This window comes from Sceloporus undulatus, chromosome 1 (genome assembly GCF_019175285.1).
Source record: "Sceloporus undulatus isolate JIND9_A2432 ecotype Alabama chromosome 1, SceUnd_v1.1, whole genome shotgun sequence".
NCBI classification, from domain to species: domain Eukaryota; kingdom Metazoa; phylum Chordata; class Lepidosauria; order Squamata; family Phrynosomatidae; genus Sceloporus; species Sceloporus undulatus.
This window is the reverse complement of record NC_056522.1, coordinates 176,463,625-176,477,408: the sequence shown is the minus strand read 5'-3', so window position 1 is coordinate 176,477,408 and position 13,784 is coordinate 176,463,625. Positions and strand designations below refer to the sequence as shown.

The following is a 13,784-nucleotide window of genomic DNA, read 5'->3' as shown; positions in this document are numbered from 1 at the left end:
GTAAGCCGCTCTAATAGCCTTGGCTGAAGAGCGGGGTATAAATAAATATTAGTAGTAGTAGTAGTACATACTCGACTATAAGTCGACCTCATGTATAAGTCAAGGGCATGTTTTGGGGCCAAAATTATGAATACTGATATGACGCATGGATAAGTTGAGGATAAAATTTTGGGTAACAAAGGATGAAGTTTACTGTCTTCATATAGAAACTTCTTATTCAGATCGTTCTAAGCCAAATTCCTCTTGGCATTCCTTTCAGGGGAAGCACCAAAGAGGTGCCACCACTGCCATTTTCTCACACAAGCATTCAAAAAAGCTAGAAGCAACATCATAGTGGAAAGAGTAGAGGGAGTTGGTGCTTCTTTTGGGTGCTCCCAGGATGAACTAAGCTCTTACCTTTCGCTACTCTACTCAGAGATGGGGAATACTACAATGTAAAATGCAGTACTTACAATGACCCATGGATAAGTTGACACAGCTTTTTAGGGTCAATTTTTGGACAAAAATTTCTAGACTTATACATGAGTATATACAGTACATGTTTCATGTAAACATTCTGCATCTCACCCTCAAGTAATTGTGACTATGCATACACTGCTCTAGCACTATGTTGCAATATCTGTAAGATGTTTGTAGTTGTTACAGATAATTCACAATAATTAAAATCACATATCTCTGAATTCTATGTCTCTGAATTCCAGTTACATTTCTGTAACTATCATATAATTAATTAATTTCCTCCTTTCCCACTAATTTACAATCTGGTATAAACCCTGCTGCTTAGTTAAAGGCTTTTGTTATTTCTATTTTACAAGAACAGCCCTAAAGATGATTCACATAATTAACAACACATTAGTTTGCAATCCATCCTTAGGAAGGTGTATGCCAGGCTTAAGTTAAAAGCATGGATCGACAATAATGACATTCTGAGGGAAGAGCAGACTGGTTTCAAAGTGGGCTACTCCACTGTTAACCATTGCCTGGGTTTGGCCCATTTCATACTTTAATGTACTTTTTACCAAGGGGCCAGAGACGATCTACTATATCCCATCATACAACATTTCCCTGGGCATTCCTACAAGTCTCTTGTGGACATCCTGCTGCAGGACTGACAAATCACTCACTCATCAAGTGGCTAAATTTTTAAACCTGGCTGTTTTATGCAGAGTATCCTTGCCTACTATATACAACATAATATATTATTATAATTACCAATTTGTTTAAACCGTATTTATATTTTTAATGTGAATGTATTCACAGGTTCTGCATTAAAATGTATTTAACACAGTGTTTTAATCGTCTGTTGACTGCATGTACTGTATGTATTGTGTAACTGTTAATACTATTTCATTTTTTAAAAAGTAGAGTCAATTAGACACCACACTTCATTACGGTTGCCTTGTATATTTAATACTATGAGTACTGTTAATTCTGGAATGTATACAAAACCAGCGAGCTTGATGCAAATGAAAGTTCTTAATAAAGAGGTTATTTTTTTCTTACCAATTAATGTTGTGCTTAACAAATTCCAGGTATTTTATAGCTATGGCTTCGATGGGGTACATTTGGCCTCAAAGCAACACTGATACGGTCATTTTATTCTTTATGTATCAACAGAGGGTTCAACATGCAAGAAAGCCTTAAGCAGGTTGTCAGTTTCAGAAAACCCATGGATGACAACTGCTTTTCTTTTCTTGGTAATAAAGAAATTATGAGTGAAGCACAAAATTATGCATGAAGGAAGTCAACCGTTTCAACATGCAAACTCTGCCTTTCATTTCACAACACTCCCAATTCCATAAAAGAGCATTTCTAGGTTTTGCAACACTTGCCCAGGGCATTTTTATATTATATATATATATATGTTATTTTAGCTTGCTTAATAACTTTCATTAATTCAGAGGCACGAGGCATTCTCCAAAGCCAACTCTTCTGTGAAGACTGGAGTTGCCATTTTTCTACTCCTACAGTAGCCACATTTATTGTGTAGGTAGGCAGAGTGCTGCAATACAGTACATGTACTGTGGCAGGGAGTGTGTGAGATACTGTGATATTTGTTTACTTTAGAAATGCCTAACCAAAGAAAACCTCCTATGTTGTCCCTTTCTGGGAATTTGGTCACATGCAGATATGTCTTGTAAAAGTGTTTTTCCTCACTGAAGAGGTTTCTATCTCTACCAACCATTTCTCAAAGGTTGCCCACTTAATTCTCAGGACCACCAGTTTCATCCAGTTTGGCAACAGTAAGGGGTTGTAATAATTCTAATCCAAAATCTGGATTAGAGCTGGATTTATATTAATACAAATAAGAATTTTCTGGTTTGCCTTTGTAGCTACACATCATACGGCTAAAGGCTATAAGGCAACTAATAGACTTGAAAAGTATTCTGGATAAGGAAATCCATTTTACTTACCTATACATTTACTGTTTACTTTCCATTTACTTCCTATTGAATAAATTTAAATCTGTTTTTACAGTCATGGTTTCCTTGTAATTTCAGAAGCACAATTAAGAATCCAGCATCAGAATCCTCAAATCATTCACAAAACTGCACATTCTTAGGGTTCCTCCATTATTATCAAACAGTTTTGGAAAGTGATTGAAATGTGTACATAAGAGATAATGTTTCAATCTAAAGTAATTAATGAAAGGCATGAGACCTCATTCGGCTAGTAAATTTTCACTAGAAAAAACTGAATTCTTGTTTTCGCCCGTATCTTTTAAATGTCACGTGACCTAAGAATAGCTTAGATGGATATCTACCTCTCCTTTCCCTCTCTCTTTACATCTCAATACAATTATCTAAAGAGATCAAGGTCAAAGCACCAACAACTGAAGCATGGTATATGAGTTTATGTTGAGAGATTATATCAGATTACAAGAAATACTATTGCTTAATATATGAATCTCACTAGTTTCTTCCAGAAACTAATTAGTACTGTACTGTATGTGCAAAGTTTCAATACGTCAGTTCTGCCAGGTTGTTGCAGATGAGGGTAAGACCAAGAGCTATTTCCTGGAAAGAACTCTTTCTATAAGATCTGATCCTGCTTTTTGAAAACAATGGATTATGAAAACAATGAATTCATTTAAAACAATGAATTCTCTTGACATTTTTTCACAATGGAAGAGCATCACTGGGATAACAGAATGGTTAAAGGGGTCATGTTGAGGGAGCTGGAGAAGAGAATACAGAGAGGCAATGTAAGAGCCAGTCTAGATGAAACAGGGCTGTTTTTCACAACTACAGAATGTAGCATTCATGGATTCAAATTACAAGAAAGGAGATCCCAACTAAATGTTATTGGCCTTTCATTTCTATAAAAAAAATTATCCTCATCTTGAACTATCCATAGCTTGAAAAATTTCAAAAATGTTATAAATCTCAGAAAGCAAACCTTGATTTTGCTATTTTATATATTCATAATCATAACCATATTTATTTATTTATACCCACTCTTCAGCCAAAAGGCTATGCCAATGTATTTAGTATGACCTGAGCACCCATGAGTTTTACTAGCCACATGAGGGTCTGGAACCAAACTCCAGTAGATACCAAGGGCCCACTGTATTAGAAGAACTCCCTGGTAGTAACTGCTGTTTAAAACTGGAACTGACTACTCAAAAGGTAGTGGACACAGTGGAAGTATGGCCGATGCTGGACGAAGATGGAGACAACTACGCCATTGGAGTCAGTACAAACAATTTGCATCATAAATATTAGGCGTGCTGGATCTCTATGAAAATGAGGAAACTGTAAATAAAAAAAAACTTGTTTAAAACCCAAGATAACACCTCTCTAGGAATCTCTAGTTTAACCACAGAATTGCACCGGAGGACCTACAAATTGCCTAGAGAAATGTTTTTTCTAGGAATCTCTAGGTCTTCCATCATGACTCTAAAGTCAGCCTCCAGCAGAGTCACTCTGGATGACCTAGAAATTTCTAGAGAGAACAATTACTCAAATCTGTGAATAATCTAGTCCACAAAAGTCAAAGCTGCATGTGTTGAGGGCTGACTGAATTGAGAGATTATTGGAAAGTGAAACCATGGGCCGAAGCACATGGCCGGTCAAGAGAGGTCAGAGGCCACTCCAGCCACAAATGGGCTGGTACTGTGGCAACCAAACAGCCTGCTCCTGAAGTGGTCCACCACTGTGGTCCCAAACTGTGTCTCCAAGATTAAAACAATTAAAACATCTTTATAAAAGATATATATATATATGTTGACATGGTTATTTTGTTATTTGGTTTTTGATACAGTAAAGATAAGCCACATACAGTGCGCCTGCGTCATGCGGGGGCTCATTATATGCTGCTTTCAGCATATGCTGAAAGCATTGTCGGAAGAAGCGGCGGCACACATCAGAAGGAACAATGGCACATGCATCTTTGGTGCATGTGCACTGCTGTGCCGCCGCACCACATGAGCCCCATTACTTATAATGGGGCTTGAGCATACGAACAATTTCTTTTACACGGGGGGGGGGGGGGGGGGGGCGAGACAGCCCCCCCAAAACAAAAAGGGGCTATACATTATTAAAAAAAAACTCTGTTAAAAAGGTTCTCCTATGAGTTTGGCATAAGTACAGTATAGAGACCCCCCCCCCCCCCAGATAAAATTACCTACCTCATCACAGGACACCGTTTTTAAAGGAACGAACTGGTTAAAAACTGGGCAGAGTTGCATTATAATGATCTCTTGTACAGTGGTGCAAGAGGGGGTTCTGTTCCTGACACACACACACCCCATAAGGGAAATTCCACATATGCTCAATCCCCATTAAAGACAATGGGGCTCGTGCCTGCAGTGGTACATGGTGGTGCGTGTGCCATTAGCCTTTCTGGCACGTCTTTCAGCGTATGCTGAAAGATGTGTCTATCACACATGCGTATGATTCTCAAGGAAGGCAAAGCTTTTAGTTTGCTTATATGCAACTTAAGGATAGATTTAATCGAGACAAGAGAAATACGATCACAGAGGTTAGAAAAGAGTTATGTAAAGATGACCATATAATTTAAAAAGTGTATAAATGGCTTCTGAAACTAGAGAAGGAAGATGAGCCTGTAAAAGAATAAGGTGGGCCCAAAATATTGATACAGGGAAAATGTGTCCAAAAATATAATTTTTAATGTGAAGTTGAAGGCTTTCATGGCCAGCATCCATAGTTTTTTGTGGGTGTTTTGGGCTATGTGGCCATATTCTAGAAGAGTTTGTTCCTAACATTTCGACAGCATCTGTGGCTGGCATCTTCAGATAAATTTTTAATTTTTATTTTGTGTGGTAATTTAAAAGAATACTTATATAAGATGATGCATAGAAAGTGTCTAACTGCAAATAAGCTGTTAAGAATTGCCCATGTTTCAAATCAATCTTGGGGATGCCAAGTTAAGGGAGTTCCTTTTTTCATATGTGGTGGACATGGCTATGGCTATTACTGTAGTAATTTTAGTAGGATTATTTAGTTAGATCTGTGATGGTAGAATAATTTATTGTTCATTACATCCATGATTTTTCTACTGTGTATTTGTTTTGTATGCTCTTTCTCATTCTTTTCTCTCTTTTTTTCTCTTCTTCTCTCTCCCCCCCCCCCAATTTCTTTATCTTTGATTGTATATTATTTTGATTGTAAATTGGATTGTTTGTGTTAAAAAATAATATAAAATCAATTTCAACTCTGTGATTTTACATGTCAGGTCCTAGTTATGCATCCAACACATAAAGCAAAATAAACTGCAAACATATAAATGTTCTGCAAGATAGTTGATATATACTTTTGGGCTTGTAAATCTAAATTGAGCCTTGGTTCAGACAAGCACTACTGTGAGAGTGTATGTGGACAAGTCAGGAAAGGGCAATGTGTGTTGCTTCAGATGCAATGACAAACAGCAACTAGGAGCAACCTATGGAAGGAAGGATAATATTCATAAATACTTTGAGGTGAGGAGAGAATACAGTTAGGTGATGCATGGCAGCCTGTGTACTTTAATGTGGAGCTATTCAAAGTAGCAGTCCCTGGACTGCTGCCTTTCTCTGAAACACTGACTGCTGGTCTTGTTGAGTTTCCAGGAAAGAAAAAAAATAGCAGTTGTATCAAATGGGCAGAAATATGGTGTTTGGCATACTGGGCGGCGGAGGGGGGGGGGATAATTGCTGATCCCACATCAAATAGTCTGAGAATCTCTATTTTCATAGGTGTTGCAGAAAGAAGCATTGCCTACTCCACCTACAACCCCATCCACAGTGCAGCTATAGTTTGATGGCATCCGGCCACCAGCCAATCAGTGGCCAATGGAAAGGGAAGGTGGATCCAACATTACACACAGTTACAGTGATGAATCTTTATACTCTACCACACTACTGCCTGATCTTGGTCTATGAGTAAACAAAATAGTTACACGTAGCTAAGTAGCCACAGGCAGTTTTTAAACGCATCATATAAAGCATAGCTCTTCACTCAGTAACATGCAATTTTAAGCTTGCATTTCCCAATGAGTGGTTACTTGTTTACATATTAACAGAGGTTTCTTTCAGCCAAATAATTTTACATGTCTGCTCAAGTTGGTCCCACTGACTTCAGCAGGGTTTATCTCAGCACATACAGGACTGCAGGCTCAAGGCCTACTTGTAAGCTTATTGCAAGCAATGTATTGTAGCTACAGTATTTTAGTTTTAAATTGCAGTTTGTTTGCTGTTGATGACGATGATGTTTTTTGAACTGCAATAATATTGGGAGAACATATACCATTCTCTAATGATCATGATCACTTACTTTGGCACATTACCTAACAAAAATATACAACAAGGTATTTGATATTTTAGCTTTTTAAAAATAAGTTCACAGTATAGTATACAATATCTGTATAGTGTACAATATCTTCCTTGTTCACCATGTCCCAATCCCTATGTCCTTCTGTGACATGCCACCTCCTACTGACCCTACTTGCCACAGGTTATCAATCTATGACAGTATCTGTTACAATAGTAACTTCTGGCATGTTAATAGTAATTTTGGATAGTCAGTGTTTATCCTAATCCTCCATTACCACTCTCCAACATTTTCATGTTGTACAATTACAGCAGCAATAACATAGTCAACAATATTATTATATCTGCTGGAGGTTGATTTCAGGATCCGTGCGGCTACCAAAGTCTGCGGATGCTCAAGCCCCACCACAACAGTGTAGTAAAATGATTTCTCTTGTACAAAATGGCAAAATCATGGTTTGCTTCTTAGATTATTTTTTTTAATACAGTAGTTTCAAATCGTGGATGGTGGAATCCATGGATACAGAATCTGTGGATATGGAGAGCTGACTGTATTATAAAACCACCTGTATACATATAAATTTTGATCTCAGATGAGTTGGTCTTTTCATTTCTACCATGGTTGGACCCAAATTCACTGAAACCAGTTTGATGCAAGATGTAAAAGCTGAAGAACCGCTACTCTTGACCATTTTTTAAAATGAGGTTGAGAGGGAAATCTGACATACTACGAGGACACCTAAGTAATAGTGTTCAACTAACATCTCGTATAATTTTACTAATGGCAAAAATTGGCATTGTAAACACTCCTCTCTTCAGTTAGTGCTGTAAAATTGCTAGCGGCCTGGAAACACCATGCAGGCCTGACATTGCCAAATGTGAACATAGACACTAAAATTACAACTGTTTAGATTTCAGGACTGTGAAGGATTTATATATCAAGACTATCTTCCATGTTTGTTTTGTTATAAAAATGATACTTGGAGAAAATTACATAAAACCATTCTTATGCAAAACAGGATTTTCCAGGGATGGAAAAAAACTGACAGCATTTCAGACTGCTGATTTCAAGTTTCAATTAGCTCTGCTTTTAGCTCTCTTCCCAAAGGTTACAGCATGCCTACAAGTAGTACATAATACCCTGGTAGTACATGCATAGTAACCAGAAAATTAGTATCTTTCCATCTATAATCTCAATCTGAAGTATTTTGCACAAATAGGTAATGTATACCTTGTCTGTTTGACCAGCTTACAAAATACTTCTATTAACACGCCTTTAGGGAAAAGTAGAGGGCACAAAGGTCCTTTCATTTAAAATAATAAACACACTGCCGCAAGAATCATTTCCTTGAAAGATAGAGAGAGGGGGGAAATGCCACAGCAAGGCATCAGAGTCATCGGGTTCATGAAATCTCTTCTCATGTTTTGCAACAGAATATTCTGAGAATCCAAACCAAACCAGCTACACATAAGTGTAAAAAGACAGCCATAACCCACCAGAAAGACTGCATGCCCAAACTCACCTGAACCTATTGTGACTGCACTGAGAAGACCTTTAAATTACTTATACATAGCTATTTTTACAGCAAGATTTTAACAAGACACCCCAAGCCAGAACAAGTCAACAAATAAAAATTAAGAGTGACTGCCAACCTTACAGGCTTAAATTTGCCAGATTCAGAAACAGCAGCTGCAGCTGCATGAAGCCTGGTTTTGGAGTCTTTATGCATTTAAGGAGGAGGAATAGACCCAAAAACTAAGAGAAGTCAGCTTCCAGAAGGACTGGGGGAGGCACTCTGCTGTCACCTGAGCAACCCAGCTTTCCAAAGCTGGGGATGATGGGCATCATTCACTCCATCTCCTGTCACCAACCAACACCAGCTTGCTTTGCTTGCTCCCTTTAAAAAACAACCCAGGCATGCATCATCATCATCATGCAGCTTTCAGTACTCTACTTGGAAAATGAAAACAGCCTTACCTTTTGCCAGTGACGACATTTTGGATCTTTTAATGAAAATAAATACTCTCGGTTTGGTTTGGCTTTTTTTTTTACAAAATATAGAAAAATTAAGACACTCTTTCTCTTCTCCCCCTAGACACAAAAATCACACATACACAAAGGGGAAAAAAATCTACAAGGCAACCTCAGGAAAAAAACAAAAAACAACAACACAAGAAGGAGGCCTTTTTTGTGGTTGTTCTTGCTGCCCTTTCTGGTGGCAGAAGAGCTGGTGTTGATTGCAAAGTATTGGTGATTGGAAAAGTGAGGGTTTTAGGTGTGTGTTTAAAAATGAAATGAAAATAAATGCCTCCCCAAAAAGGATCCCTCTCTTTCCTTTCCTTTCCTTTCCTTTCTTCTCCTCTCCAGCAAAGGAATTCTAGGCGGCTCCAGAGTCTGCCTGGTTTCCTCCTGATCCTCTCCTTCCTACATCTGTCCTTGGAAATAAATGACTCGGAGGAGCTCTGGCTACGAGGTGAAAAAACCACAGGAATTCAGATTTCATCAATGAAAGAGGCGGGTCCAACAGTGAGCCTCCCTCCCCATCCATCCCCCAAGCCTCCTCCCTCCAAGGAAATTCACCATGCATTCAGCCTCCCTGGGAAAGACCCACCAACCTCTGGCTCCAGATTCAGATCCAGCCCCAGGGCTGCCCCCCAAAGCCTTCCAGCCCCCTTACCTTCCAGGCTCAGGAGCATCAATTGGCTTTTACACTGTCCTGGCTCAGCTATGGAACCCATTGGGGGACCCTGGGCAAGTCACACTCTCTCAGCCTCCTCAAGGGAAACCTCCTCTGAACAAACCTTGCCAAGGAAACCTCATGATAGAGAGATCTAGTAGCCCCTTTGAGACTCACTGAAAGAAAGAAGTTGGCAGCAGGGGCTTTCCTAATCTGAAATCTACTTCCTCTGAAATCTATGAAAGCTCCTGTTGCCAACTTCTTTCTTTCAGTGAGTCTCAAAGGTGTTGCAAGATCTCTCTGCATACATTGTGTGAGGCGAGGAGCACATAAACCAAAGTATAAGCTAAGCTCATCCCAACAATAATAAATAAGCCTGAACCCCAGACCACTGAATGAAAAGGAATAAGTTGTAGAAACTGAAATACAGGTCTGGCCCCGGCTTCCCACTCCACCCAATGCATCTGAGGAAGTAGATTTTAGTCTAGAAATGCTCATGCTGCCAATTTCTTTCTTTCAGTGAGTCTCCAAAGGTGCTACAAGATCTCTCTGCATACTGATTCTACAGACTATTATTACCTTTGAATAATAATAATATGCATCTGAGGAAGCAGAGTAAAGGCTAGGAAAGCTAATGCTACCAACTTCTTTCTTTAGTTAGTCTCAAAGGTGCTACAAGATCTCTCTACATATTGATTCTACAGACTAACACGGCTATAGCTTTGGGTTCCCTTTAGGGTTGCTGTAAGTCAGAAACGACTTGAAGGCACCCAACAACAACAACAACAACAAAGGGACCTTGTAGCACCTCTGAGACTTAACCGGAGGAGAGATGTGGTGGAGCTTTCCAAGTCTGGAGCCTACTTCCTCAGCTACACTGACTTTTGCAAGTTCAACATTGCTTCCTCCTCCACCTGCAATGTGCCAGTGGGGAGACCCAAAGAGGGTCCTGGGTGTGGGTTGCTGCTTGGCCCTTTCCCTCAGAGAAGCCTTGCAATGCCGAGGCAGCTAGGTTCTGGGGCTGCCCTTGTTCCACCAAGGCTACAACCTTAAGCACCCAGACCTAGAAGCAGACTCAGTGGGGCTTACATCTAACTATGCATTGGAGAGCCAGCCTGGCCTAGTGTTTTGAGTGCTGGGTCTATGACTCTGGAGACCCAGGTTCAGTTCCTATGAATTCCTATGGCTCTGGAGGCCAGGGTTTGATTCTTGCTTGGCCATGAAACCCAGTCGGTGGCCTTGGGCAAGTCACACTCTCTCAGCCCCCTCAGGGGGAAGGCAATGGCAAACCTCCTCTGAACTAATCTTGCCAAGAAAACCCCATGATAGATTGGCCTTAGGGTTTCCATAAATGACTTTAAAACACACAACAACAGCAACAGAACTATGCGTTGAACTAGCTGTTTGCACAAAAGACAACCCACCGACCCACGAGGTGGTTTCTTCCTCTTGCCCTCCTAGGCCTATTGACTCAAATGGAGGGGAGATTGTTTCAGAAAGCATAACCCTACTTAAATACGGAGTGTAGCAGATCCCGCTGTACAAACAAGGCGACTCACAATTTCCCCCAAACGCTCTGGCGAGTGGAGTAGGGGACAAAGGGGAATGGCCTGGAGAAATGCATGGAACTCTGTTAATGTTTGAAGGACTGAACAAGAAAAATAATGTCTTTTTGTGACTCTATGGAGCAACACAACAAAGTACAAGACAGCCAACATTATAGTGCATTGTAGTGGTCCTCAAACTGTGCCCTTTAAGTGATTTTGGACCTCAGCTCCCAGAAGCCTCAGCCATGTTGACCAATGGTCTAGGAATCTGGAAGGTGGCATCCAAAATCCCTTAAAGAGCACAGCTTGGGGACCACTGCCACTGTAGTGGTTTGAATGCTGGAGTGTGAGTCTGGAGAGCAGGGTTCGAATCTCAGCTCAGCCATGGAAGCGCCACTGGGTGGCCTTGAGCAAGTTACACCCTCTCAGCCTCCTCAGAGGGAAGCTCCTCTGAACAAGCCTTGCCAAGAAAACCCCATGATAGGGTCACTTTAGCAGTGCTCCCCAATATCTTAAAATATAAGAGATTTTGGACTTCAGCTCCCAGAAGCCTCAGCCATGTTGGCCAATAGTCTGGGATTCTGGGAGCTGAAGTCCAACATCCCTTAATCAAGGGCACATTTTGGGGACAACTGTTATAATATCAAGGGTTCAGCAGTGTTCCCCAAACTGTGCCCTTTGAATAAGAGACTTTGGACTTCAGTTCCCAGAAGCCTCAGCCATTTTGGCCAATGGTCTGGGATTCTGGGAGCTGAAGTCCAAAACTATTAATCAAGGGCCACTGCTTTAGTGTCGCCAGAAAGGACATGAAGGCACATAGCAGCACACAAGAAGCACACCAGCGTCCCCAAAACAAGCTGAACACAGCCAAACCTATGGGGATGGGGGGGAGGCCATGGGGAGACCCACAGACACAGACACAGAAGGAGAGGGCATACCAGACCCCTGCTCCTGGCTCTAAGGCCTTACTGTACTGGGGGAACACGACGAGCTCCTTCCCTCTCTCTCTTTCTTTCTCTTCCTGTCACACACTTTCTTCTCCTCCTCCTTCCCCAGAATTAGGAGGGAATTTAAAAGTGCAGAGGAGGGTCTCTGGGCTGCCTCCCCTCCTTGCCTTGAGGGCATTACTTAAAGAGGTCAAAGAGGCTTGCCCTTTTGCACATCACTGCCCTCTTATAATGCTGCTCTTGCACTTTTACTGTTCTGCCTGCCTCCTGTTGCATTTTGGGGTTCGTAGTCCATTGAGGCCTAAGAGCTCTCAGGCTGAGATTCCAAACGCCCCCCCCTTTAAACTACAAGACCCAGAATGCAACGGGAGGCAGCCAGAGCAGTTCAAGTGGAAGAGCAGCGCTATTGACTGGGTCTTTGCAGCTTAGCTCCACCTCCTTCAAGCAGAACCCTGGAAAGGGAGCTCCTAAAAAGGAATGGGCAGCCAAGGAGGACACAAAATGGAGGATATTCAAATGAGACAATGAAACAGAACCAATAAATGAAGGATATGCAAATGAAGCAGTAAAAGAGACCCAATGAATGGAGGGTATACAAATAAACCAATAAAGAGCCCCCAAACTATGCGCTTTATTAAGTGATCTTTTTGGACTTCAACTCCCAGAGTCCTAGACTACAGGCCAACGTGGCTGAGGCTTCTGGGAGATGAAGTCCAAAATCTCTTACTTAGAAGGCACAGTTGGGGGACCGCTGCTGCAGTGGTCTCTGTTACAATATCAAGGCTGAGGCTTCTGGGAACTGAAGTCCAAAAAAAGTCTCTTAATGAAGAGCGCAGTTTGCAATAAAAGTTTCAAAAACACTCTCTCTGCTTCGTGTAGCCCTGCTCAAAATGGAGGGCAGAATAGCGGGGATGGAAAAGGGAGGGCAGCAGGTGGTGTTGGCCTAGGAAGGCAAGCCGAAAAAGGGACGGGGAGAAGCGGCCTCAGTCCTAGGCCTCACAGAAGAAAGGGAGCCGAGCCTAAGCGGCTATTCTCCCGTTCCCTTTCCCCAAGCCCAGGGATCCTTACCCGCCACCTATTTCCTCCTCAGGCGGTGGGGCAAGGCCTGGGCGGGGAAAGAGGAGGAGGAGAACGGGGCGTGTGTATATTGTGTGTTCCACAATGAGGCCTACTCTGGGCCGTCCTCCCAGGGCCAGGCCTCTGGCAATGAGGCTCAGGGCGGAGGGAGGAAAGGGGCCGGCTCAGAGCTGAAAGGCCGAAGGAAAACTAGGCCCAAGTGAAGAAGCGACGCTCCTGACAAAATGGCGTCGAGGAGGCGGCCTACGCATTCAGAGGCCTCACGCGAGGCCTGTGACTGTGAGGGAGCCAGGTTTCCTCTCAAAGGAGGACACAAAATGGAGGAAGATATTCAGACGACACAATAAAACAGTGGTTCCCTGTCGCTTCTTTGAAGAGAAAGCCCCCCAGAAGGGTTTTCCATTGAAATCTCTCCAAAGAGCCTCCAGGGCTATTTATTTATCTGTTTGTTCGTATGGAGTATTTATTTCCCACTCTTCAGCCCTAGCAGCTTGCAATTACAGTCGGCCCTCGCCTTACGCGGGGGATCCATTACGGACCCCCCTCCCGCGTAAGGCGAATTCTGCCTATGCTCAAGCCCCATTGGAAACAATGAGGCTCATGCATGGCGGTGTGTGGGGTGGCGTGCGCACGCCCATTCAATTGAATGGGACGTGCTGCCCTTTCCGCCCTGCGTGCTCCCCGCGGCCTGAGCGCATACGTTCAAGACCACGTAAAGCTACGGTTGCCATAACTGTCCACTATTACCAGGGACAAAATGTGGAAC

At 42.0% G+C, this 13,784-nt stretch overlaps 1 protein-coding gene across 4 annotated transcripts in view; it reads right to left on the bottom strand.

Annotated features, from left to right (window-relative positions):
• Positions 1-13,044, bottom strand: part of UGP2 (UDP-glucose pyrophosphorylase 2) — a 39,327-nt gene extending 26,283 nt beyond the window's left edge. The window contains exon 1 of one of the 4 annotated variants that reach the window (XM_042445406.1): positions 13,010-13,044. Coding sequence is in view for 3 of the 4 variants with exons in the window: in XM_042445403.1 (XP_042301337.1) it covers positions 11,969-12,119 (151 nt within the window). In the remaining variant the exon portion in view is untranslated. Of the gene's footprint in view, positions 1-8,747; positions 9,244-9,447; positions 9,524-11,968; positions 12,135-13,009 lie in introns of those variants that run through there. The other 3 variants (XM_042445403.1, XM_042445404.1, XM_042445405.1) reach the window with 3 other exon arrangements.
• Between the last annotated feature and the right edge of the window lie 740 nt (positions 13,045-13,784).